General features: G+C 43.1%; 1 protein-coding gene across 4 annotated transcripts in view; it reads right to left on the bottom strand.

Annotated features, from left to right (window-relative positions):
- CNTLN (centlein) overlaps positions 1 to 25,292 on the bottom strand; it is a 419,445-nt gene that overhangs the window by 337,473 nt on the left and 56,680 nt on the right. For all 4 annotated transcript variants that reach the window (XM_056552149.1, XM_056552148.1, XM_056552151.1 and 1 more), the window contains exon 4: positions 8,338 to 8,422. In XM_056552149.1, the coding sequence (XP_056408124.1) occupies positions 8,338 to 8,422 (85 nt within the window). The remainder of the gene's footprint in view (positions 1 to 8,337; positions 8,423 to 25,292) is intronic.

Raw genomic sequence — 25,292 nt, 5'->3', positions numbered from 1 at the left:
AAAAAGACTCCAAAACGTGTAACCCAATTTCTCTCGAATAAGGAAATACCTCATATGTTTATGTGAAGTGCTCGGTGAGCGCAGTAGAGGGCTCAGGAGGGAAGGAGCGACAATGGGATTTTGGAGAGTGGGTTTTTCTGAAATGGTTTTTGAGGGGTATGTCACATTTAGGAAGCCCCTATGGTGCCAGAATATCAAAAAAAGACCACAAGGCATACTATTTTGGAAACTACACCCCTCAAGGCACGTAACAAGAGATACAGTGAGCCTTAACACCACACAGGTGTTTGACGACTTTCCGTTAAAATCAGATGTGTATATGAAAAAAAATATTCTTTCACCAAAGTGCAGTTTTTTTCCCCAAATTTACCATTTTTACAAAGGGTAATGGGAGAAAATGCCCCCCAAAATTTGTAACCACATCTCTTCTGAGTATGGAAATACCCCATAATAGGACATAAAGTGCTCTGCGGGCGAACTACAATGCTCAGAAGGTAAGGAGTCACATTTGGCTTTTGGAAAGCTAATTTTGCTGAAATGGTTTTTGGGGGGCATGTCGCATTTAGGAAGCCCCTATGGTGCCAGAACAGCAAACAAAACAACAAAAAAAACATGAATGGCCTACTATTTTGGAAGCTACACCCCTCAATGAATGTAGCAAGTTGTACAGTGAGCCTTAACACTCTACAGGTGTTTGACGACAAAAATGCAGTTTTTTCCCCAAATTTTATGGCCATGTGCGTTTATAAAGCCCCCCGTGGTGCCAAAACAGTGAACCCCCCCCCCCCCATGTGACCCCCTTTTGGAAACTAAACCCCTCACAGAATTTAATAAGGGGTGCAGTGAGTATTTACACCCCCACTGGCATTTGACAGATCTTTTGAACAGTGGGCTGTGCAAATGAAAAATATAAATTTTCATTTTTACGGACCACTGATTGAAAAATCTGTCAGACACCTGTGGGGTGTAGATGCTCACTGTAGCTCTTATTACATTACGTGAGGGGTGTAGTTTCCAAAATAGGGTCACATGGGGGGGGTCCATCGTTTTGGCACTATGGGGGCTTTGTAAACACACATGGCCTTCAATTCACTCCTCTTCTGAGCATTGTAGTGCACCCGCAGAGCACTTTACATCCACATATGGATATTTTTTTGCCTTTATGTCTGAACCACAGCAAAATCAGCCACCCCTGTGCAAATCACCAATTTAGGCCTCAACTGTACATAGTGCGCTCTCACTCCTGAGCCTTGTTGTGCGCCCGCAGAGCATTTTACGCCCATATATGGGGTATTTCCGTACTCAGGAGAAATTGCGTTATAAATTTTGGAGGTCTTTGTTTCCTTATACCTCTTGTGAAAATAAAAAGTATGGGGCAACACCAGCCTGTTAGTGTAAAAAAAAAAAAAACTTACACTAACAGGCTGCTGTAGCCCCCAACTTTTCCTTTTCATAAGGGGTAAAAGGAGAAAAAGCCCCCCAAAATTTGTAGTGCAATTTCTCCCGAGTACGGAAATACCCCATATGTGGCCCTAAACCGTTTCCCTGAAATACGACAGGGCTCCGAAGTGAGAGAGCGCCATGCGCATTTGAGGACTAAATTAGGGATTGCATAGGGGTGGACATAGGGGTATTCTACGCCAGTGATTTCAAAACAGGGTGCCTCCAGCTGTTGCTAAACTCCCAGCATGCCTGGACAGTCCGTGGCTGTCCGGAAATGCTGGGAGTTGTTGTTTTGCAACAGCTGGAGGCTCCATTTTGGAAACACTGCCGTACGATACATTTTTATTGGGGGAACAGTGTAAGGGGGTGTATATGTAGTGTTTTACCCTTTATTATGTGTTCGTGTAGTGTTTTTAGGGTACATTCGCACTGGCAGGGGTTTACGGTAAGTTTCCCGCTAGGAGTTTGCCCTCCAGCGGAAAATTAGCCGCAGCTCAAACTTGAAGCAGGAAAACTCACTGCCCTGTACATTCACGTGGGGGGGGCAAACCTTGGAAAACCTTCAGTTAGGTTCTGTTACTTAACTCAGTATTTTCCAACCAGTGTACCAGGTACGCAACTACAACTCCCAGCATGCAGAGACAGCTGATTGCTGTTTGGGCATGCTGGGAGTTGTAGTTTTGCAAGATCTGAAGGACCACAGGTTTAGAAACCACTGCACAGGGATCTCCAAACTGTAGCCCTCCAGCTGTTGCAAAACTACATATCCCTGGATGCCCAAACAGCTGTCTGGGCATGCTGGGAGTTGTATTTTTGCAACATCTGGAGGGCTAAAGTTTAGATACCACTGTATGGTGGTCTCAGACTGTAGCCCTCCAGATGTTGCAAGGCAACTCACCGGCTTCCGTAGTCTGCACGTCATAACGCCCGCTGACACCAATAGTAAGTGACCTCCGGAGCCAGTCACCGACGGTTCCCCTGCTCTGCCTGGATTACAGTGGGTGGGAAGAGTGGGGGAACCGAAGTTTAACCCCCCCTCACCCCCGATCTGCTATTGGTCAATCGCTTCTGATCGACCAATAGCAGGGATAGGAGGGGTGGCACCTGCCACCTAACTCCTATCCCTTCAGGGGGACCCCCCAATCCCCCTTATTTTCCGGGTCACCGGAGAGCCATATGACCCGGAATCGCCACTATTCACCGGTGATTTGCGACGATCGCAGACATGGGGGGGGGGGGGGGGTATTGGCTCGGGATATGTATACAACAGCAAAAGGAAAAAATGCTCAGCTCACCATCCACTTCGTAGCAAATTCTGGAGACTTGGGCTGGGTAGGAGCACCTTGAGCTCGGATGAATCCGGGCCGCTTCCCGTAAATGAGAACCATAAGAACAACAGGGATCCATGACTAGGAGCTCTCCAGTAGCTCGAAACGTGTCGGTGTACTGTTTTTAGGGGTGCGCCCCCCCTTTCTCCCCCCTTTTTTTCTTTTGGTTTGTTTATGATGTTTTAATATGAGCCAGTAAAAGCTAACTTTGAATTACCTTCCTCATTCCTGAGAGCTGGATCCCTGTTGTTCTATTGGCTCTGGATGCCTGCTGAATGATTTCAGCAGGCATCCCATTTCGATCACTGCCCGGCGAGCTTCCAAGTTCAAGGATTCAAGGAATGTTCAAGTCCGTACAATTACAATGACACTTTCCTGGTCCCTGCACTGTTACAGTCTGTAATTCCTCTACGGTCTGTATAGCCTGTCTTTGGGTATATGATCATTTATGTAAGATTTTGCTTTTACAGGCTATTACAATGTGGGGGTCCCAGTGATGTTGCCCCATTTTTTATGCTTTTATTCCTTTTTGTATGTACTACTTTTACTTCATGTATTTTTAAATTTAAACGAAAACGTAAAAATAAAATTGTCTGCGTCCTTAAGGGGTTAAGGTTTTCAGACTAGCCCAGGTGCTGAAGACAGCTAGTCAAACTGTAAAACTAGGCGAGAGTCCGTTTGCAAGAGAGGCTGTGGAGAAATTGAGGACTGCTAGCATTTCCTGGTACAATTGCCATTTGTCTGAGGTAACACATATGATGTCCGTTTTAGCAGGTGGCTGGTAGTAAGCCACCTGTACAGCCACCTGCAAACTAACATGTGCAACCAGTGCTTAGACAAGCAGGTTTTGTTTTGCTTTTGTGGCAGCGGGAAGTCGTGCATTTGAACTGTGTCACTGTCTGAATGCTGTTGAACCCCTTAACGACACAGGATGTAAATGTACGTCCTGGTGAGCTGGTACTTAACACACCAGGACGTACATATACGTCCTATGCATAACCGCGAGCATCGGAGCGATGCTCGCGTCATACACGGCAGGTCCCGGCTGCTGATTGCAGCCAGAGACCCGCCCGTAATGGAGGACATCCACGGTCGCACGGATGTCCGCCATTAACCCCTCAGATGCCGTGATCAATACAGATCACGGCATATTCAGCATTGTGGTACTTTAAATGAATGATCGGATCGCCCGCAGTGCTGCCGCGGCGATCCGATCATCCAGCATGGCGGCCGGAGGTCCCCTCACCTTGCTCCGGCCGTCTCCCGGGGTCTTCTGCTCTGGTCTGCGATCGAGCAGACCAGAGCAGAAGATGACCGATAATGCTGATAAGTGCTGTGTCCTATACATAGCACTGAACAGTATTAGCAATCGAATGTTTGCTATAAAAAAAAAAAATAAAAAAGTAAAAAGGAGTAAAAAAAAATTCAAGTAAAAAAATTTTTAAAAAAGTGAAAACCCTCCTCCCCCAATAAAAACGTAAATTGTCCCATTTTCCCTATTACACCCCCAAAAAGTGTAAGAAAAATATTTTATATACATATTTGGTATCGCCGCGTGCATAAATATCCCATCTATTAAAATAATATGTTAATGATACCGTACGGTGAACGGCGTGACCGTAAAAATGTAAAAAAAAAATGTAAAAAGTCCAAAATAGCTGCTTTTTTATAACATTTTATTCCAAAAAAATTTATTAAAAAAGTATTAAAAGTTTTATATGAGCAAATATGGTATCAATAAAAAGTACAGATCACGGCACAAAAAATGAGCCCTCATACCGCCGCTTAAACAGAAAAGTGAAAAAGTTATAGGTCTTCAAAGTAGGGGGATTTTAAACGTACTAATTTGGTTAAACAGTTTGAGATTTTTTTAAGCGCAACAGTAATAGAAAAGTATATCATTATTGGTATCATTTTAATCGTGTTGACCCAAAGAATAAAGAACACGTCATTTTTACCTTAAATTGTACGGCGTGAAAACGAAACCTTCCAAAATTTGCAAAATTGCGGTTTTCTTTTTAATTTCACCACACAAATAGTATTTTTTGGGTTGTGCCATACATTTTAAGGTAAAGTGAGAGATGGCATTACAACGGTCAACTGGTCGTGCAAAAAACAAGCCCTCATACTTGTCTGTGGATGAAAATATAAGAGTTATGATTTTTTGAAGGCGAGGAGGAAAAAACTAAAACGTAAAAATAAAATTGTCGGAGTCCTTAAGGGGTTAATGCCATTTGCCCTACTGAGCCAAAACTAAAATCCTGTCATGTGACCTGTTAATGTTACAAGGTCTCAAGGACTGAGCGTTTTTCCGTTTTTTTGTACTTCATTTTTTCCTCCTTACCTTTTAAAAACACTTTCAATTTTGCACCTAAAAATCAATATGATGGCTTATTTTTTGTGCCACCTATTGACATCAGTCATTTTACCCCAAAATCTATGCCAAAATCATTGTGAGACAAAATTTAAGAAAAAGAAACGCAGTAATTTTTTGTTAACAATGGCACCATATATTTACGTAGGTCCATACGGTTAAAATGATACCCTACTTATATAGGTTAGATTTTGTCGTACTTCTGGAAAAAATCATAACTACATGCAGGAAAACTTTTACGTTTAAAATTGTCATCTTCTGACCCCTATAACTTTATTTTTCTGCGTACGGGGCGGTATGAGGGCTCATTTTTTGCACAGTGATCTGAAGTGATTTAAGCAGTACCATTTTTGTATTGATTGGACTTTTTGATCGCTTTTTATTCATTATTTCATGATATAAAAAGTGAGCAAAAAGACGCTATTTTGGACTTTGGAATTTTTTTGCGAGTACGCCACTGACCGTGCGGTTTAATTAAAGATATATTTTTATAATTCAGACATTTCCGCATGCAGCAATACCACATATGTTTATTTTTATTTACCCTTTTTTTTTTTTTATTGGGAAAAGGGGGGTGATTCAAACTTATTAGGGAAGGGTTTAAATTAGAGCTGGGCGGTATGACCAAATATGTGTATCACAGTATTTTTGTAACTTATGGCGGTTCCACTGTATATAATGGTATTTCTTTCACCCCCACCAAATCATGTTACCCGCCAGCGCTGTTCTGCTCCCCCCACTCAAATCCTGTTACCCGCCAGCACTGTTCTAACCCCCCCCCCCCCAAATCAAGTTACCCGCCAAGGCTGTTCTGCTCCCCCCAATTAATTATCAGCCCAGCGGGGTACTACTCACATATGCAACAGCTGGAGGTCCGCAGATTTGAGACCACTGCTGTACACTGTATCCCTATGCCCGGGATGCAAAAGATAAAGAAAATAAACTTTAACTTGCCTACGTCGGCCTTACGCTGGGACGGGAACGTCGGACAGCAGTCAGCCTATCACCGGCCGGAGCAATGTCACGCCCCAGCCAGTGATCGCTGAGCCCACTGTCATGTAAGAAGCTCTGGCCGGCTTCTTACATGACAGTGCGTTTAACCTATCACTGGCCGGGGCGGGACATCGCTGCGGCCGGTGATAGGCTGACGGCTGTCCGCCATTCCAGTCCCAAGGAACTGCATGAGGCCGACGTAGGCAAGTTAATTATTTTTTGCATCCCGGGCATAGGGATACAGCGTACAGCAGTGGTCTCAAACCTACGGACCTACTGTTGGTTGTCCAGGCATGCTGGGAGTTGTAGTTTCGCAACATCTGGAGGTCCGCAGGTTGGAGACCACTGGCGTACAGTATAGAGTTCCAGCGTCGGCGGCCCCCAACAAAGAGGAGGAGGGCAGTGCTTGCGGGTGACATATGTGAGTAGTACCCCGCTGGGCTGATAATTGGGGGAGGGGAGCGGAACAGCGCTGGCGGGTAACATGATTTGGTGGGGGGGAGGGGGGGGGAGCAGAACAGCGCTGGTGGGTCACATATGATTAGTTCCCCGATGTGGGGACAGAGCATCGCTGGGCTGATAATTCATTCCCGAGGGGGAGGGGCCCAACCGGTATTGCGGTATGGGAAAAATTCATATATCGTGCAGCCCAAAAATTCCGGTATTCGGTATGAACCGGTATACCACCCAGCCCTAGGTTAAATGATCTTTATTAAAAAAAATATATATATTTTCCCTTTTTTTTGCAGTTGATAGCTCCCAAAGGGGGCTATAACAATGCACATACTGATCATTTACATTGATCTTTGTTATCCCATAAGATAACATTGATCTATGATTCTGCCGCTTGACTGCTCAAGCCTGGATCTCAGGCACCGAGCAGTCATTTGGCGATCGGACACCAGGAGGAAGGTAGGGGGACCTTCCTCGTGTCCTACAGCTTTTCAGGACGCCACGATTTCACTGCGGCGGTCCCGAACAGCCCACTGAGCTAGCCGGGAGCAATTTAGTTTCACTGCGGATCAACTTTGAATGGCGTGTCTAAAGGGTTAATAGCGCGTAGAACCGCAATCAGTGCCCCACGCTATTAGCCATGGGTCCCGGCCATTGCTAGGTGCCGGGCCCGACCAGCTATAGAAAGGGAGCGGACTCAGGGCGTACAGGTACGCCCTGCATCCTTAAGGGGTTAAGTTTTATCATCTCTTACTTGGCCGTGCTTTGGCAGGCTCAGGTCAGGCGGCAGTTCTTGTGGGCTGTGTAGATAGCAAAGTATGAAGAGGTGACTGTTCTAAAGTGGCCGCGGCCAGGCTGCTGAACTTTAACAAGCAGCCGGCGCTGCAGCCACTCTGACCAGCGGCGGCTGCAAGGAATGAGGAGTAACGTCACTGAAACCACGCAGAGGAGCTGGCAGGGGACGTCACTCTTCATACTTTACTATCCACACAGCGCACAAGACCCGCCGCCTGACCTGAGCAGAACATGATTCCCCCTTCGGGCACTGGGCCACAGAGCAGAATTCCGACATAACAACCGCAAACACACTTCCAAGATGACCACTGCCTTGCTAAAGAAGTTGAAGGTAAAAGGTGATGGACTGGCCAAGCATGTCTCCACACTTAAACCCTATTGAACTTCTGTGGGGAATCCTGAAACAGAAGGTAGGGGGAGCACAAGGTCTCTAATATCCACCAGCTCAGGGATATTGTCATGGAGGAATGGAAGAGGATTGACAACCTGTGACAAGACAGTGCAGGAAAATAATGGTGGCCACACAAAATATTGACACTTTGGGACCACTAAGGGCGGTACTCCCTTTTGTTGCCAATGTTCAGACATTAATGGATTTGAGTTGAGATATTCTGACACAACATTTCTAGTGCACTCACTACGTTACACTGTAGCAGAGTGTAATTTCTTGTTGTCTCATGAAAAGATGTCCCACCTAAAAAGTTAAGTGGTAAAAGTTAGGGTCCCCAGTACTAGTGATCTTGATGGTCCCAGTGAGTCCATCCTCCCACAAGCAAGTCGGCATAAGCAAATCTGGACTCGCTTCCCTCTGTGTTCTTTATAGGAAACCCTTTTAACTGTAAAGCCACCATCTAATTCTGTACTGACAAAGTGGGACACATTTATTAAGAGATTGATGTTACACAAAAAAAAGTGGCATGCACCATTCTATATACACATGCAATAACAAACCTGTTCTAGCTCCTGTATTTTGCTGTCTTTTGTTTGCAAGATTTCCAGAACTTTTCTGTCTTTGGCCTCGGCTTTATTTTTTTCCCTGATAAAAAGGAAAGATTTATTATACATTGTTAATATAATTTGTACTTACGTAAAGGTGTTATTCTTTAGTGATAAATGCAATTTAAAATAGAAGAGAAAAAAAATTAGCTGTGACCATTATCCCCAAAGATTAAAGGGGTACTCCGCCCATAGACATCTCATCTACTATTCAAAGGATAGGGGATAAGAGGTCTGATTGCGGGGTTCCACCGCTGGGGACTCCCGCGATCTCTCCTGCAGCACCCACTTATTAGCCTCACGAAGTGAAGATCGCTCCGTGTCTGATGACTCCCAATACAGTGGCCCCCTCAATGCAAGTCTATGGGAGGGGGCGTGATGGTCGTCACACCCCCTCCCGTAAGCTTGCATTGAGGGGGTGGGGCGTGATGTCACGAGGGAGCGGAACCGTCACTGAACAAGCATCACTATGCTGGACTTCCATTCTTCTATGTAGATCATTGAAGTCAATTCCTATACTGCATATTACCATCAGCCCATTCTAAAGTAAAATAAATGAAAGAAAGAGCTGTTCAGAGTATGTCTTGGGTGTTTCTTGGCTGAGACTTCGAATATCGGCTTTTCTATGTAACATTTTTGCATAAAGTGTCAATCTAGCTTCTCTTATTCTGTCTCAAACTTGTATATACTGGGAAACCTCTTGAGGTGACCACTCAAAATTACTTTGAAAATTAGTTTTCTACGAGAGTGGGAACCCTATTAGTCTAAAGGTGACAGTGACAAACTAAAAACAGGTCAAAAATGTGACGTGAACAGACCCTATGACTGATATTAAAAGGCGAAATAGGCCACTTTGCTTTCTTTTTGTTTATTGATTCACAAATCAATTGAACACACTATAGCATAAACCAACTAAACGTAGAGAAGAAGAAAAAAATTAAACACACACACACACATCATTTGATCTTCACAAAACTCATGAAATTACTATGGAGCCATATTACATTGTCTGCTTTTTTTGTTCCTCTAAGTAGAATTCTACATGTCCTACTAAAAGGCCGAGATTAGGAGAAAAAAACACCAAGAAATTAGGCTCTGTCAAGAGGTTTATGAAGATCAATGACTGAAACAAACTCCTGTTTAGCTAATTAGAATCACTGATGTACCATAATGACTTGAGCTACACATATTTGCAGACTTCTTTAGGATGAAAAATGGAGTAAGGAGATGCTGTCAATTTGTAAAACTTTTAAGCACCAATCACTTTCCCCGGAGACTAACATTTTAAACATTTAACCAAGCTGCACTGAGCCACAAGAATTATCCATATTTAGTTTTCATCATCTCCCCAAATCTGACAATTTATTCCACATCATTAACAGACTATTTTTCTAAGTGTTTTAGCACACGCTAGAAGTTCAGACAAGATCGCATCAGGTTTTCCTGGGTCTTGGCCCATTTTTAATGAGATGCCCAAAGATGAAATATTATAGACATAGAATAATCATTATTTGTGAATGACGAGTGAAGATTGGTTGGGATGTTGACAAAAACATTAACAAAAAGGTGTATAAAATAATGTTATTTATGCAATGTCATTTAAGAAAAAATGTACAATGTGCTAATGGTTTTGATTTTCTGCCTTTTAAAAAGGAAAAAGCTTAATTCAATAGTTGACAGTGGCAGAGGCCTAAATTCATCAGGCAGAGGTCACAGCAGACTAGGGGTGAGTGGCAACAGGAGTCGCAGCGAGAGGCCTGAGCTCCCGTTATCAGCTAGCGGTCGTGTCTCAACCAGCAACCCATCTGCAGTCATCGATTGGTTAACAAGGTCATCCACTTCATCACAAGTGACATCTGACACCCCCAGTCAACAGTTGGTGGGTTCCTCAAATACAACCCTCAGTTGGCATGGCCCGGGAGCAGTCCCTGTCCTCCCATTGCCTCTGTCCTATGCTGTTCCCTACCCCACAGAAGTATCTTATGTTGTGGGTTCAGCTCCACTATTAAGTAAGGACGATCTACTAGAGGACAGTCAGCAGCTACTGCCCAGCCAAGAAGTGGAGGAGACATCAAACGCTTCCTCCACTAGGAGGGCAAGTAGTGATGAGGAGAGTGGCGTGAGAGGTGGTGTTGCAAGCGTTCAGGCTCCTGAAGCAGACACTGTTAAGGAACCTGTTCAGTGCCGTGCAGACAACTTGATGATGATGATGATGATAATGATGAAGCCGATTGCACTTGGGACCTGGATGCAGAAGGGGCTTCATCCTCATCAGGAGAAGAGGGTTGCAGGTTGCCCGTAAGGTAGAGGCCGAGCAAGCAAGGCGGTAGCATGGCTGGTAGTCAGCATGGTGGGAGAAGTGGAAGGTCTGGAGCCAAAACGTGTCTGGGGTAGCCCACCTTCCCGGGAGGTAGTGGAACAGGGGTTCATGGAGTCAGCGGCAGTAGCCGTCAATTAGTGCGGACTGTTGGTGGGAAAATCAGCTACTCTGCGATGTGGCAGTTTTTCCATCAATCATCCGGAGGAGGTTAACATAGCCACATGCAAGATGTGTCAGCACAAGGTGAAGCATGGCCAGGGTCCCAATGTTGGCACCACGGACCTGTGTCAACATATGCAGCGTCACCATGAAGCGGCCTGGGAGAACCGTGGCTCTGATGTGGTTGTCCAGCCTGCTGCATCACCCAGTGGCACGCCCCCCGTTTCAGACAGCCAAGGCTCCACCACCTCAGTCGAAGGGAGCTGTGTGTCATACCCATCTTCTGTTGCTCCAGATGCTCCTCCTCCTTCTACTTCGAGTCAGTCGTTCCGCCAGCAATCCATCGGCGAAGCCAAGTCCAAGAGACAACAGTATGTGCCCACTCATCCAATGGCGCAGAAGCTGAATGTGCTCCTGTCCAAGTTGCTGGTGCTGCAGTCATTCCCTTTTTAAGTGGTGGACTCTGCACATTTCAGAGAACTGATGGCTTGTGCCGAGCCGAGGTCACTTCTTTGCAAAAAAAGGCAGTAACAGTCCTGCACAATTTTGTGGAACAGAAGGTGGGCCAGTCCTTGAGCCTGTGGGTGTGTACCAAAGTGCACAGCAGCGCAGACGTGTGGAGCTGTAACTATGGTAAGGGACAATACGTGTCCTTTACGGCGCACTGGGTGAATGTGGTTCCCGCACAGCCACAACAGCAACTTGGACATGTCATGCTGCTTCCGCCTCCACGCTCTAAGGTTGTTGGTCCTGTAACAGTGTGCGACTCCACCTCCTCATCCTCCACTTCCCAGACAAGTCTCAGTGGGAGGAACTGCTAAAAATCATTCAAGAATTCGAATTATGTCTTACTCCAGGAAAACTGGAAATGGGAACCATGGTGACCAACAACGGGAAGAACATCTTGATTGCGCTGCGACAAGGAAGCCTGAGCCATGCGCCCTGCATGACACACGAGTTCAATCTGGTTGTCAAGCGGTTCCTTAAGTGTTCCCCACATTTGCAAGACATCCTAACAATGGGAAGGAAACTTTGCATGCACTTCAGCCACTCATACACCGAAAAGCACACCCTCCTTCAGCTGCAGAGTCAGAACGGCACTTGCGACGTTTCCACACGTTGGAATTCCACCCTCCGTATGTTGGACCAACTATGCGAACAGAGAAAAGCCATCACCATTTTCTTGATGATCCAAGTGGATAGGGGGACTGCCCTGCGTAACTTCAATGTCAACCAGTGGCAGGTCATACGTGACACCTGCCATTTGCTCAGGCCATTTGAGGAAGCCACATTAGTCAGTCGCCAGGATTACTGGATGAACAACATCATTCCACTGCTTCATCTATTACAACACGTGTTGGAAACAATGGCTGGTCAGGGCACTGGAGACGTGGCACCTACATCTCATGGCCACATGAGCCCTGTGGAGGCTGAACTGGAGGAGGCGGAGGGGGAAAGGTACAGTGGAGCAGAGTTTAGGTTTCGCGAGGTGGGCGTTTTTTCTAGTCATCTGACAGGATAGGAGGAGCAGGAGCAGCCAGAGGGTTATGAGGAAGGCGAGACAGAGGACACAGAAACAGTGGCAGTATGCAGTGGAGATGGAGGCAGAGAGTCCCTCGAGTCACTTGCACAAATGGCACGATGCATGCTCACTTGCTTGCATAGTGATCGCCGAATTGCCACCATTTGGCAGCGGGAGGACTTCTGGCTCTCCACCTTATTGGACCCTCACTACTGGTAAAAAATGGGTGCCTTTTTTATTTATTTTTTTTCCACCCACTGGCAGGTAGGCCAGGAGCAGGACCTGAACAAGCAGGTGGTGGCATACCTTGACCATGCCAACACACCCTGAAGATCCACTAGACTACTGGGCTGCCAAACTTGATTTGTGGCCGCAACTAGCAGTTTGCCCTTGAAAAGCTGTCCTACCCGACCAGTAGTGTGCCATCAGAGCAGGTGTTTAGTGTGGCGGGGACCATAGTAATTCCAAAAAAGAACTTGTCTGTCCACGAAAAATGTGGAGAGACTGACCTTTGTGAAGATGAATAAGGCATGGATCAGCCAGGATTTCCTCCCACCAATGCCTGATGCATCAGAGTAGATTGATCATGGTGCCACACCAACATTTCACAAATATGGATAGTGCTAAACATAAAAGGCGCTGCTCCCCAGTTAGACATTCCTCCGCATCAAAACCACAAGTATTGAGGATATAGATTATGTAAAACTTAACTTTTAATAATATGCTTAGGATAAAATATACCCAAAATGAACCCCAATTTTTCTTTAAATTAAAACGAAAGCTGTGCAAAACACCACCATGTGCCACCTACACCACCAAGTATTGATGTGATGCAAAGACCTCTAAAAAGGTGGAAGGGAACAACGCATGGTCCTCTAAGGCCCTACTCTCGCATTATTAAATTCCCTTCTTGGCAAGTGTTACTCGCCCTTAAAAGGGCGGCCCCACACAGAAATTTCTCCCTATTTCCCCCCTACAAACACTGCCCTTTCCCAGGGTTTTTAGGTGGAAATAGAGAGAGTTTCCTGTGTGGGGCTGCCATTTTTAGGGTGACTAACACTTGCCAAGAAGGGAATTAATAGGGTGAGAGTTGGGCCTAACAGGGGAAGAAGTTTTTATCTCCACCTGCTATAATGGACAATAAGTTGTTCCCTTCCACCTTTTTGAGTAAAGTGTTACTTTTCTTAAAAAGGGTGGCCCCCATACAGGAACCAATCCCTATTTCCAACTAAAGACCCTGGAAAATGGCAGTGTTGGTAGGTGGAAATAGGGAGAGGTTCTTATGTGGGGCTGCCCTTTTCAGCATGAGTAACACTTGCCAAGAAGGGAATTAATAATGCGAGAGTAGGGCCTTACAGGTGAAGTTTTTACCCCCACAATGGACCATACGTTGTTCCCTTCCACCTTTTAGAGGTCTTTGCATCACATCAATACTTGGTGATGTAGGTGGCACATGGTGTTTTTTGCATAGCTTTCCTTTTGTTTGATAAAAAAAATAAAAAAATTGGGGTACATATATTTTACCCTAAGCATATTATTAAAAGTTTTGTTTTATGTAATGCATATCCTCAATACTTACTTGTGCACACCAACACTTTAACAAGAGAGACCGTTTTCTTCTGCCTACCTGCCGCAGCTGCTATTCTGATCCTGCCACCCGCCTGATGCCAAGTTCTACTTTTTTCACCCACCTTAGTCACCGGGTACTGGTATTGCCACCTACCGCACCACTCTGTCACCGGGTCACTTTCAGGACTCCTGATGCTGTTGCTGCCGCCTCCAGGCTGTCTCATTCTGCCACCATATGTTCTTCTCATGCTGCTGCCACCTCCAGGCTTTGTCATTCAGCCCCTATATGGTCTCCTCATGCTTCCGCAAACTCCAGGCTGTGTCATTCAGCCACTATTTGTTCTCCTCATGCTCCCGTGTCATTCAGCCACTATATGCTGCTGCCAACTCCATGCTGTGTCATGCCGCCAACTCCAGGCTGTGTCATTCAGCCACTATATGGTCTCCTCATGCTGCCGCCACCTCCACGCTGTGTCGGCCACTATTTGGTCTCTTAATGCTGCCGCCACCTCCACGCTGTGTCATTCAGCCCCTATATGGTCTCCTCATACTGATGCCACCTCCAGGCTCTGTCATTGTACCGCTCTGTGACAGTGATTCTAATACCAACGCCTCTGATCTGCATGTCATACTGAATAACAGTATTATTTAACTAACCCAGCACACACCCTATCCGTTACAGCAAGGCAAAGTGTTCTACACCCCTATTGAGGCTCTCTGTAGGACAGAAATAGCCATTTTTAACAGCGATTCGCCGCAAATAAATTCGGACCGATCCATTTTGGGTGGAAATTCAGCAAAATCGGTCAAATAGAATTTTCCAAAAATTCGCTCATCTCTAGAACATACCCTAACAGTTGTCCTTTCCTTTTACAAGTCATTACAGTAGTGCCACCCACCCATCTACACAGTAGTAAAACGCTAAATATTGTCATAGAATGTCCCCCCCACTTCCTTTTAAGCAGGCCACAGACATTATATTATATATATATATATATATATATATATATATATATATATATATATATGTGTATATTACAGCTAAATTATTTACTTTTTTTAACCACAAATCGTAGCTCACTTGTGTTGCTTTCAAAATATGTAAGGTTTTGCTTTTTCTATTTCCCACCAAAATGTTACATTTTTTTGCACCAATATTAAACCTGAAAAAAATGTATGCGGGCAAATGCAAAGCACACATAGCTACATATGCAAGATATTAATGCATTCTTTAGAGACCAGAGGCTGTGTTAACATGATGTTTTACTAGTCATAATGTCGTGGTACCGCGCTTGTTTCTGCTGTGTTTTTGTGCAACATAAACAAAATCATGGTAAAAATGATGCCTTTTAACTCTTGTTGCAAAAAAAATTAAAAATATTACTGTAAAATTGCGCAACTGTGACAGTACCACAAAGCAGCAAAGCCAAAAATGCCTCTACTTCAAAGTTAGAGAAAAAGACAAAAAGAGAGGTGCGCTCCTAGTGCGGATGGTTCAGACAAGCGAGCCCCTTAGGATAATTAAGTAGGCTTACCAGAAGTGGTCATGCTCAGGGCACAACACCTATATCTGCATGTAGTATCGCTCGGTGAAGATGAGGTCAGCAGCTCCTGAAGTCCTCTCTGAGTGAGCTAGTCACTCAGCATTTCTGATACAGTCTGGAATAATGTGAACCAAAGGCCTGGGACACCTCCTTTTATGTGTCCCAGGCCTTTGGTTCACATTATTCCAGACTGTATCTACTTCAAAGTTAGTCACACTAGATGGTATGTTCAGATTCCATTAAAAATAAAGTATAGTTTAAAAATAGTTTTGTAATGTAAGGTTTAAAAATGCAATATTTTTTTAACTTGCTCTTACACCATTCCAAAAGGTAGTATACACTTTCACCACAATTTTCATGTTAAGTTTTTGTAAATGTCCATAATCTGGACTAATTTCGACACCATACGCACTTTTTAAAGATAAAAGTGAGATTGTTTAGCGCCATAATTTTTGAGAGAAACTTAATTTAACAGTGCAATCCAATTACCTAATTTTGTGCAGTATGGAGTGAAATGACTGAGGCACTACAGTGAGCTCTATGACCACTTCTTTTGCACTTAAAAACGATGGTGTCGTGGGTTGGACCCTTCCCCATAGATCACATATTAATAACATATAGGCCATCTTCATTATACACCAGAAATCCCTTTGATACCAGCAGTATGTACACACAAACATATGCATGCCTAAAGAACGAAAAAAAAGTTGCAGTACTGCCTTACATAGAGTCACATCTCTATGGTTTAATCTGAATGCCAAGACAAGGTAGGGAAAAAAAAATACAAAAACTCAGCTGCTCAATCCACCGATGCAACGGTGCTTAACTACCATTTTGATCTTTTGGGAGTGCCCGCTCTGCATCAGTGACCATGAAAAGGTGAACAGAAGGAAAACCAGGCACCATAGTAATGGCAGCGGATTGGACAGGTGTGTTACCTTCCTAGACAACCTTAACGTTAACATTTCTTTAGAACACATTGGTTTCCTCTTCAGTAATAGTTGTACGTTTTTCATAGTCACAAGAAGTTCATTGTGTAATCAAAGTTTGACAAATCATAATTGCTGAGGTTTTTATTCAGGATTTCATTGACAGAAAAATTTAAATGCATTATTGCTACTGCATTTAAACAGATGTATATTTATTTAAGGTGGAACACTAAGCTTAAAATCTTATGGCATCAATGATCCCAATAAAAAATTGATACAATGACTGTGTAACTTGTAATATCTATGAGGTTTGAACATTTACACTAGTCAGAATCTGTTTCCAAACTGTGGGCCCTATGTTACAGGGACAGCTCCATTCTGTTTCATCTAAAAACTCCATTCTATGTAAGATCCACTTTGATGTGACAGCAAACAGCAACCACTGCATACTGACATTCTCCAACAAACAAAAGGGGACCTGCTTAAAAGGGAACCTGTCACTTAGGTTATGCTGCCCTGCGATGAGAGTAGCATAACACAGGGACAGACACTTTTCAGTTGTCTATTCCTTATCCTGTTGCCTACTCTAGGTTAGGAGAACCAACACATGAAAGTACGCAACATTTTTCAGTACTGGCAGAGAAAAGTCACTACTGCCACTGTCCCTGCCTACCTACTTATTGACAGATTTCCCACTATGCACAGAGATGAGTAGAAATCTGTCAATCATCGGTGGGGAGGACAGTGGCAGTAGTTTCCGCTGTAGGTTATCCTAATTCACAGTATGCTACAGCCTAAGGGACATAGAAATTAAAACAGCAGATCTGTCCCTATGGTATGCTGCCCTCAGTGAGTGAAGTTCCCTTAATTACTTGAGCTGCACAGAAATTACCAATACCATGAAATACTTCTATAAAACAAACTATGCAACAGTGCTAAAAAGCATATTGTTCTTGCTGATTGGACTTCTGATTTTCTTGACTATTGATTTTATCTCTATACTGCTACCCAAACTATCAAGTCCCTCACCTCTCCGGGGATTGTATGGTCCAACTATACTGGAATAGAAGCTAATTAAGCTTTTGGCCCGAAGATAATAAACCCGGTCATCCAACAAGATCAATACAGAGAATTAACATATTGCTTATGGCTTGAAAATGCTTCCATAAAGATAAATATTTTGAACATGTGACCACTGAAGACTAATCAATTCTCTCTTCTCTTGATAGTTTTTGTGTGTTCATTTTTTTCAATTTTTGGTTAACCCTTTCTAATCATGAAAATAAAGTCAACAGATAAAACAACTGGCACAAAGCTATGTCTATAGGAGGGGGCGTGACGGCTGTCACTCCCCTTCCTATAGACATGAATGGAGGGGGCGTGGCATGAAGCCACGTCCCCAGTCCCGGAGGTTTCCGAAACTGGAGACACAGCCACGCATAGAATGCGGGTGCTGCAGGGAGATCAGGGGGGGGGGGGGGTCCCAGCAGCGCCCCCCCCCCCCGCGATCAGACATCTTATCCTTTGGATAGGGGATAAGATGTTTATGCCCAGAATACCCCTTTAAAAGGATATTGGTCAGTTTGGCAGTTTTGCGAGGAGTGATCCCCAAGTCCTAAGAACTGAGACCATACAGTCATGGCCGTAAAATGTTGGCACCCCTGAAATTTTTCTAGAAAGTATTTCTCACAGAAAAGGATTACAGTAACACATGTTTTGCTATACACGTTTATTCCCTTTGTGTATATTGGAACTAAACAAAAAAAAACAAAAAAAAAAAAGCAAATTGGACATAATGGCCCTCATTTACTATTGTAAACCCAACATGTTTTGTCAGGTTGTGTATCAGATTCTGTCATTACAACAATTTAACCCAAAGGGGTTAACAAAAACGTAACTTTTAATGCAAAATTTATAGAAACTGGTGAGACACACAATTAAAATCACAAGCCCATGTTGTTCCAGTCTGATTCCTGTGATATCTAAATCTCTAATTTGTGACAATGAATAGGTCTCAATTAATAGAACACGGAAATCACAGTTGGTCATGTCATCAGGATCTCTTAGTCTCCCAGGGACAAGCCCCTTCAAATGGGAGTACTTTTTAGAGATGACCCACACTGTGATATCCACTGCCAATGGCAGAGAAAAAAGCACCCATATAACTACTGTGCACTGTAGATAGGGTGCTAGAGCCAATGTCACAAAACAGGGTATTATGTAGCCAAGAGGGTACAACATGGGTTTGCAAATTAAAAAAAAAAGTACGCTGTCACACCCCTACATGTTTCACCACATACGTGGCTTCACCAGGGAGAATGACTGACAGCACCGAGTGTAGAAGTCAAATGGGTTCTATTTATATGAATACCCCTAGCCCTCCCCCTAGATTCATCAATTGTGAGATAGAAAGCATCACAATTGGTGAATCTAGGGGGGAGGGCTAGGGGTATTCATGTAAATAGAACCCATTTCACTTCTACACTCGGTGCTGTCAGTCATTCTCCCTGATGAAGCCACGTATGTGGTGAAACATGTAGGGGTGTGACAGCGTACTTTTTTAATTTGCAAGCCCATGTTGTACCCTCTTGGCTACATAATACCCTGTATTGTGACATTGGCTCTAGCACCCTATCTACAGTGCACAGTAGTTATATGGGTACTTTTTCTCTGCCATTGGCAGTGGATATCACAGTGTGGGTCATCTCTAAAAAGTACTCCCATTAGAAGGGGCTTGTCCCTGGGAGACTAAGAGATCCTGATAACATGACCACCTGTGATTTCCGTGTTCTATTAATTAAGACCTATTCATTGTCACAAATTAGGGATTTAGATATCACAGGAATCAGACTGGAACAACATGGGCTTGTGATTTTAATTGTGTGTCTCACCAGTTTCTATTAATTTCGCATTAAAAGTTACGTTTTATAAAACAACCGCGTGGTGGATGGGGGGACACATTTTGATCAAAAAGTGCGCTAAGAGCCTCCATTTTTTGACCAAGAGTGCTGTTGCAACTTTTTTTTTGTACATTTTATGAAACACATAGTAATATAGGTTCTTGTTAACCCCTTTGGGTTAAATTGTTGTAATATTAGATACCTTACATGTGTTTTGGCCATTATCAGTAGTGAGAGTATCAGATTCTGTCATTGCACCAGAATTCTGTCTCCCAGAATTGAAAAACCCCCCAACTCTCCATTTTACTGAGACATCTCGAAAAGGGGGCGTGTCTGTCAGGAAAATGGGGTGTGGTCACAGAAAGGGGGCATGTTCCCAACATTTTCCAAAAAATCCAACATATTTACTAAGGTTTCCACAGAAAATGTGGTGGATTTGAGCTGAGGAAAACCCTACAGATCAGAGCATGTGTAAAAAAAAAAAAATGTAAAATGTAGGGCAAAGTGCAAAATGTAGGGATTTTTGGGGGAATTAAAACCCACAAAGAAACCTATACTCCACTTTTAGTAAATCAGGACCAACGTCACACCCAACTTCAAAAATGGGCTGGACAAAATTATTGGCACTATTAAAGGACATCTGCAGCGCTGGTACTTTAAAAAAAAAAAAAAAAAAAAGTTTACCTCATCTGATAGCTCATTAAAAGACCTTTCCAAAAGATACCTCATTTGTCCAAAACGGTCCAGCCGTTCTCTGGTAATGGCCACCCAAAGCAGTAAGCAGCCATGTCATAAAGACTACATTTCCCATGACCCCCTGTCCCTTCTTCCTGTGAGCTGCTGCTCTCCCCCTCCTCTCCCCCCAAGGAAATGATAATAAAATTATAATAAAGTGACGCCCACAGCTCCTTCCCTTATGGTTATCCCCTCCCATCCTCACCACATGTTCTCCCCTGTCCAATAGGAGAGTCGGCTGCGGCTGCCTGGAAAACAGCTTACATAGCTATAATGTACAGTGTGGAGTTGCAGGGGTGCCTCCAGCTGTTGCAAAACTACAATTTCCAGCACGTCTGGACAGCCAACGGCTGTCAGGGCATGCTGGGAGTTGTAGTTTTGCAACAGCTGGAGGTGCTCTGGTTAGGAAACACTGATAGATTATGGTGCAACATTTAGGGACTGAGGACAGGGGGACAATGTGGACTTATGGACCTCTCAGCAGCAGTGACCCACAGGAATGCTATGTTTTCTCTCAGCAGCACACTGCTGTAAACTTTATTCCAAGAGGGCAGTGAGAAAAGGGACACACAGTACAATAGCTTACATGGTTGTGAGAGGCAGGCACATAAAGGGTTACTGCCTTCACTGACAGCAGCACACTTTAGCACCTGGGCAGATGTCACCATGGAGACTGAGGGGGGAGGAGGGGGGGCACACGCCGTGCTGAAGCTGAGTGCAGGCACAGGCTCTGTTTCTGCTCACATCCAAACGGCTCAGCTTACAGCCCTGAAACTCCCCTACTGTGCGCTCAGCCAATTAGAGCAGAGCACATAACAGCCTAATGAATATGTATGAGGTTGGAGGAGCTGCAGGTGGAGTGAAGGATCCTGGGAGTTTGTGACGTAGCGTCGCCCTAGCCAACAGCCCCATAGGGAATAACAGGTAGACACTACTGACAGAGCCCCAGGCAGCAACTTGCTGTGACAGCAAAGCAGCTAAACTGTCCAGAAAAGGTAATGGAGCACAATTAGTAATTTGCATAACTTCTTATTTAATGACATTAGAGCACTACTTCATTAGCACTGCAGTTGTCCTTTAACTTAATATTTGGTTGCACACCCTTTGGAAAAAATAACTGAAATCAGTCTCTTCCTATAACCATCAATAAGCTTCTTACACCTCTCAGGCGGAATGTTGGACCACCCTTTGCAAACTGCTCCAGGTCTCTCTTATTGGAAGGGCATCTTTTCCCAACAGCAATTTTAAGATCTCTCCACAGGTGTTCACTGGTATTTAGATCTCATTGCTGGCCACTTTAGAACTCTCCAGCGCTGTGTTGCCCTCCATTTCTGGGTGCCTTTTGACGTATGTTTGGGGTCATTGTCCTGCAAGACACAAGATCTCGCACTCAAACCCAGCTTTCTGACACTGGGCTGTACAGTGCAACCCAAAATCCGTTGGTAATCCTTAGATTTCATGATGCCTTGAACACATTCTAGGCACCTAGTGCCAGAGGCAGCAAAACAACCCCAAAACATCATTGGACCTCCACCATATTTCACTGTACGTACTGTGTTCTTTTCTTTGTAGGTCTCATTCCGTTTTCGGTAAAAAGTAGAATGATGTGCTTTACCCAAAAGTTCTATCTTGATTTCATCTGTCCACAAGACGTATTCCCAGGATTTTTACTTGCTCAAGTTCATTTTGGCAAAATGTAGTCTGGCTTTTATGTCTGTGTCAGCAATGAGGTCCTCCTGGGTCTCCTGCCATAGCGTTTCATTTCATTTAAATGTCGGAGAATAGTTCACACTGACACTGATGCTTCCTGAGCCTTTGGAACTTGTTTGGGGCTGCTTATCCACCATCCGGACTAACCTGCGTTGACACTTCTCACCAATTTTTCTCTTCTGTCCACACCCAGGGAGATTAGCTACAGTGCCATGGGTTGCAAACTTCTTGATAATGTTGCACACTGTGGACAAAGACAAATCTAGATTTCTGGAGATGGACTTGTAACCTTGAGATTATTGATATTTTTCCACAATTTTGGTTCTCAAGTCCTCACACAGCTTTCTTCTCATCTTTTTTTGGTCCATGCTTAGTGTGGCACACACAGACAAACAATGCAAAGAATAAGTGAACTTCTCTCCTTTTTACCTGCTTTCAGGTGTGATTTTTATATTGCCCACACCTGTTACTTGCCCTAGGTGAGTTTAACCCCTTAAGGACTCAGACCATTTTCAACTTAAGGACACAGCCAATTTAATGTTTGCATTTTTGTTTTTTCCTCCTCGCCTTCTAAAATTCATAACTCTTATATTTCCATTCCCACCCCATAAGGTGTTTTTTGCTTGACCAGTTGTATTTGTAATGTCATCACTAATTTTACCCTTAAATGTATGGTAAACCCCCCAAAAATATTTGTGTGTAAGGAAATTTTAAACGAAAATCATAATTTTGCTAATTTGGGGGGCTTAGTTTTCACGCTGTACACTTTACGGTAAAAAATACATGTTTTCTTCATTATCTGGGTCAATACGATTAAAATGGTATTCATGGTTGTATACTTTTCTATTATTGTACTGGTGTTAAATAATCTCAAATTTTTTTTTTTTTTTTTTACAAAATCAGTATGTTTAAATTTGTCCTATTTTGACCACCTCTAACTTTCTTATTTTACTGTATTCAGGGATTTTTGAGGGCTCATTCTTTGCGCCATGATCTGTAGTTTGTTTTGGTACCAGATTTGCATATGTGTGTAATTTGACGTGACAAAAAAAGCAGAAATATATATATTTTTTTTACGTTTACGCCGTTTGGCTTAGGGGATCATTAACATTATATTTTTATAGTTCGGACATTTACACACACACACACACACAACGATACCACATTTACCCAGACAAAGATTTCTCTTTTTTTACGCTTCTATGTATTTTATGTATTAGTATGGAGAAGAAGGGTGATTAAAAACTTTTCCACTTTTTTTTTTACATTTTTTTATTTTTACACTTTTTAGATTGCTACTAATCTTCAATGCTATGCATAGGGCATAGCAAAGATCAGTATTATCAGCAATCTTCTGCTCTTATCTGCTGGAAGGCAGACCAGTGCCGAAGACCCCAGGAGATGGACGGAGGCTGGTGAGGGGACCTCCGCCCACCATCTTCGCTGATCTGATCCCCGCGGCGGTGCCGCGGGTGATCAGATCAGCCATTATAAGTGCCGCACTGAAGCAGATGCCGTGATCTGTATTGATCACGGCACCTGAGGGGTTAAGGGCTGCTGCCAGCCGCCAGAACCCACTGGGAGTGAAGCAATCGCATCTCCTGCTCTCGTATCACAGCCGCACCGTAAATGTATGGCGTTGTGCGCTAAGAGGTGCTATGCAGTGCCGTACATTTACAGCGCATGTCCTTAAGGGGTTAAAGGAGCATCACATGCTTCAAACAATCTTACTTATCCACAATTTTGAAAGGGTGACAATAATTTTGTCCAGACCATTTTTGGAATTTGGTGTGACATTATGTCCAATTTGCTTTTTTTCCTCCTTTTTTGGTTTAGTTCCAATACACACAAAGGGAATAAACATGTGTATAGCAAAACGAGAAAAAAGAAATACTTCATTTTCTAGAAAAATTTCAGGGGTGCCAACATTTACGGCCATGACTGTATATCTTCTGTTTATATCAGGAACTTACTATACATTAGAAAACTACCTTGTTGTGTAGACCAGTCATACCTATCTCACTGATAAAAGCCTACAACAACAACAATTAAATGAACCCTTTGGAAATAAAAGGATTTCTGATTACTAAATAAAATGTCTGATTGTTCTTCAAGCCACAACTATAGACTATCATAACTTCTCTGATAGAAATGGTACAACTGTTTGTGTGCCATCTGTACAAAGGACACTGAATAAACTTCCACTACGCAGGAAGAAAAGTGAACCTCTTTGTTTGGGTGCATTTACATCACAATTTTTACATCCATCTAGTTCATGTACCTGTCTAACAAAAAGCTTTGATATAAATGTAGATAACACTATATGTATATATGTAATATACACTGATTAAAAAAATTGGTACATTTTGTGTGAAGAAATGCTGTCCCTGCAGCTATTGCCTGTGTTGTGTCTCTAGGAGGATTCCAAATACAGGAAGTGTGGTGGGACAAGCAGGGCTCTGTGCAGGCTTCTGGTTTGTCAATCATCCTGCTGTGTGAGCCGGGAGTGTGTCACGGAGCCACAGTGCACAGAGCCCTGCTTGCCCTCCCACACTTTGGTCTCCTCATAGAGGCACACTGTAGGGACAAAAATAAAACACATTTTTAACCAATGTATATTACCCCCTTAAGAACTCAGCGTTTTTCCGTTTTGCATTTAAATTTTTTCCTCATCACCTTCTAAAAATCATAACACTTTGAATTTTGCACCTAAAAATCCATATGATGGCTTATTTTTTTTGCGCCACCAATTCTACTTTGCAGTGACAGTTATTTTACAAAAAAAAATCCACGGCGAAACAGGAAAAAAAAATCATTGTGCGACAAAATTTTGGGGGCTTACGTTTCTACGCAGTGAATTTTTTAGTCAAATTTACACCTTATCTTTATTCTGTAGGTCCATACGGTTAAAATGATACCCTACTTATATAGGTTTGATTTTGTCGCACTTCTGAAAAAAAATCATAACTACATGCAGGAAAATGTATACGTTTAAAATTGTCATCTTCTGACCCCTGTAACTTTATTTTTCCGCGTACTGGCTGGTATGCGGGCTCATTTTTAGCGCCGTGTTCTGAAGTTTTTATCGGTACCATTTTTGTATTGATCGGACTTTTTGATCGCTTTATATTCATTTTTTTATGATATAAAAAGTGACCAAAAATACACTATTTTGCACTTTGGAATTTTTTTGAGCGCGTACGCCATTGACCGTGCGGTTTAATTAATGATATAATTTTATAGTTCGGACATTTATGCACGCGGCGATACCACATATGTTAATTTTTATTTTTACAATTTTTTTTAACATGCACAGTAGTTTTTAATTACTGTATAGTAATTGAGAAACATAAAAACAGATACGATCTTTTATTTTTATTTTAAATCAGACAAAAATTAAAATCAACTACCATGCGACTGAAAGGTACGATTTATAGACACATTTACCTTTACTTTTTAACATACAATGGATGTATCATTATTGTAAAAAAGTCACAATTTTATGCACAATGGACCATATTT

This window comes from Hyla sarda, chromosome 1, assembly GCF_029499605.1.
Source record: "Hyla sarda isolate aHylSar1 chromosome 1, aHylSar1.hap1, whole genome shotgun sequence".
Classification (NCBI taxonomy): domain Eukaryota; kingdom Metazoa; phylum Chordata; class Amphibia; order Anura; family Hylidae; genus Hyla; species Hyla sarda.
The sequence above is the reverse complement of the archived record's forward strand: the minus strand, read 5'-3'. Positions and strand labels throughout refer to the sequence as shown.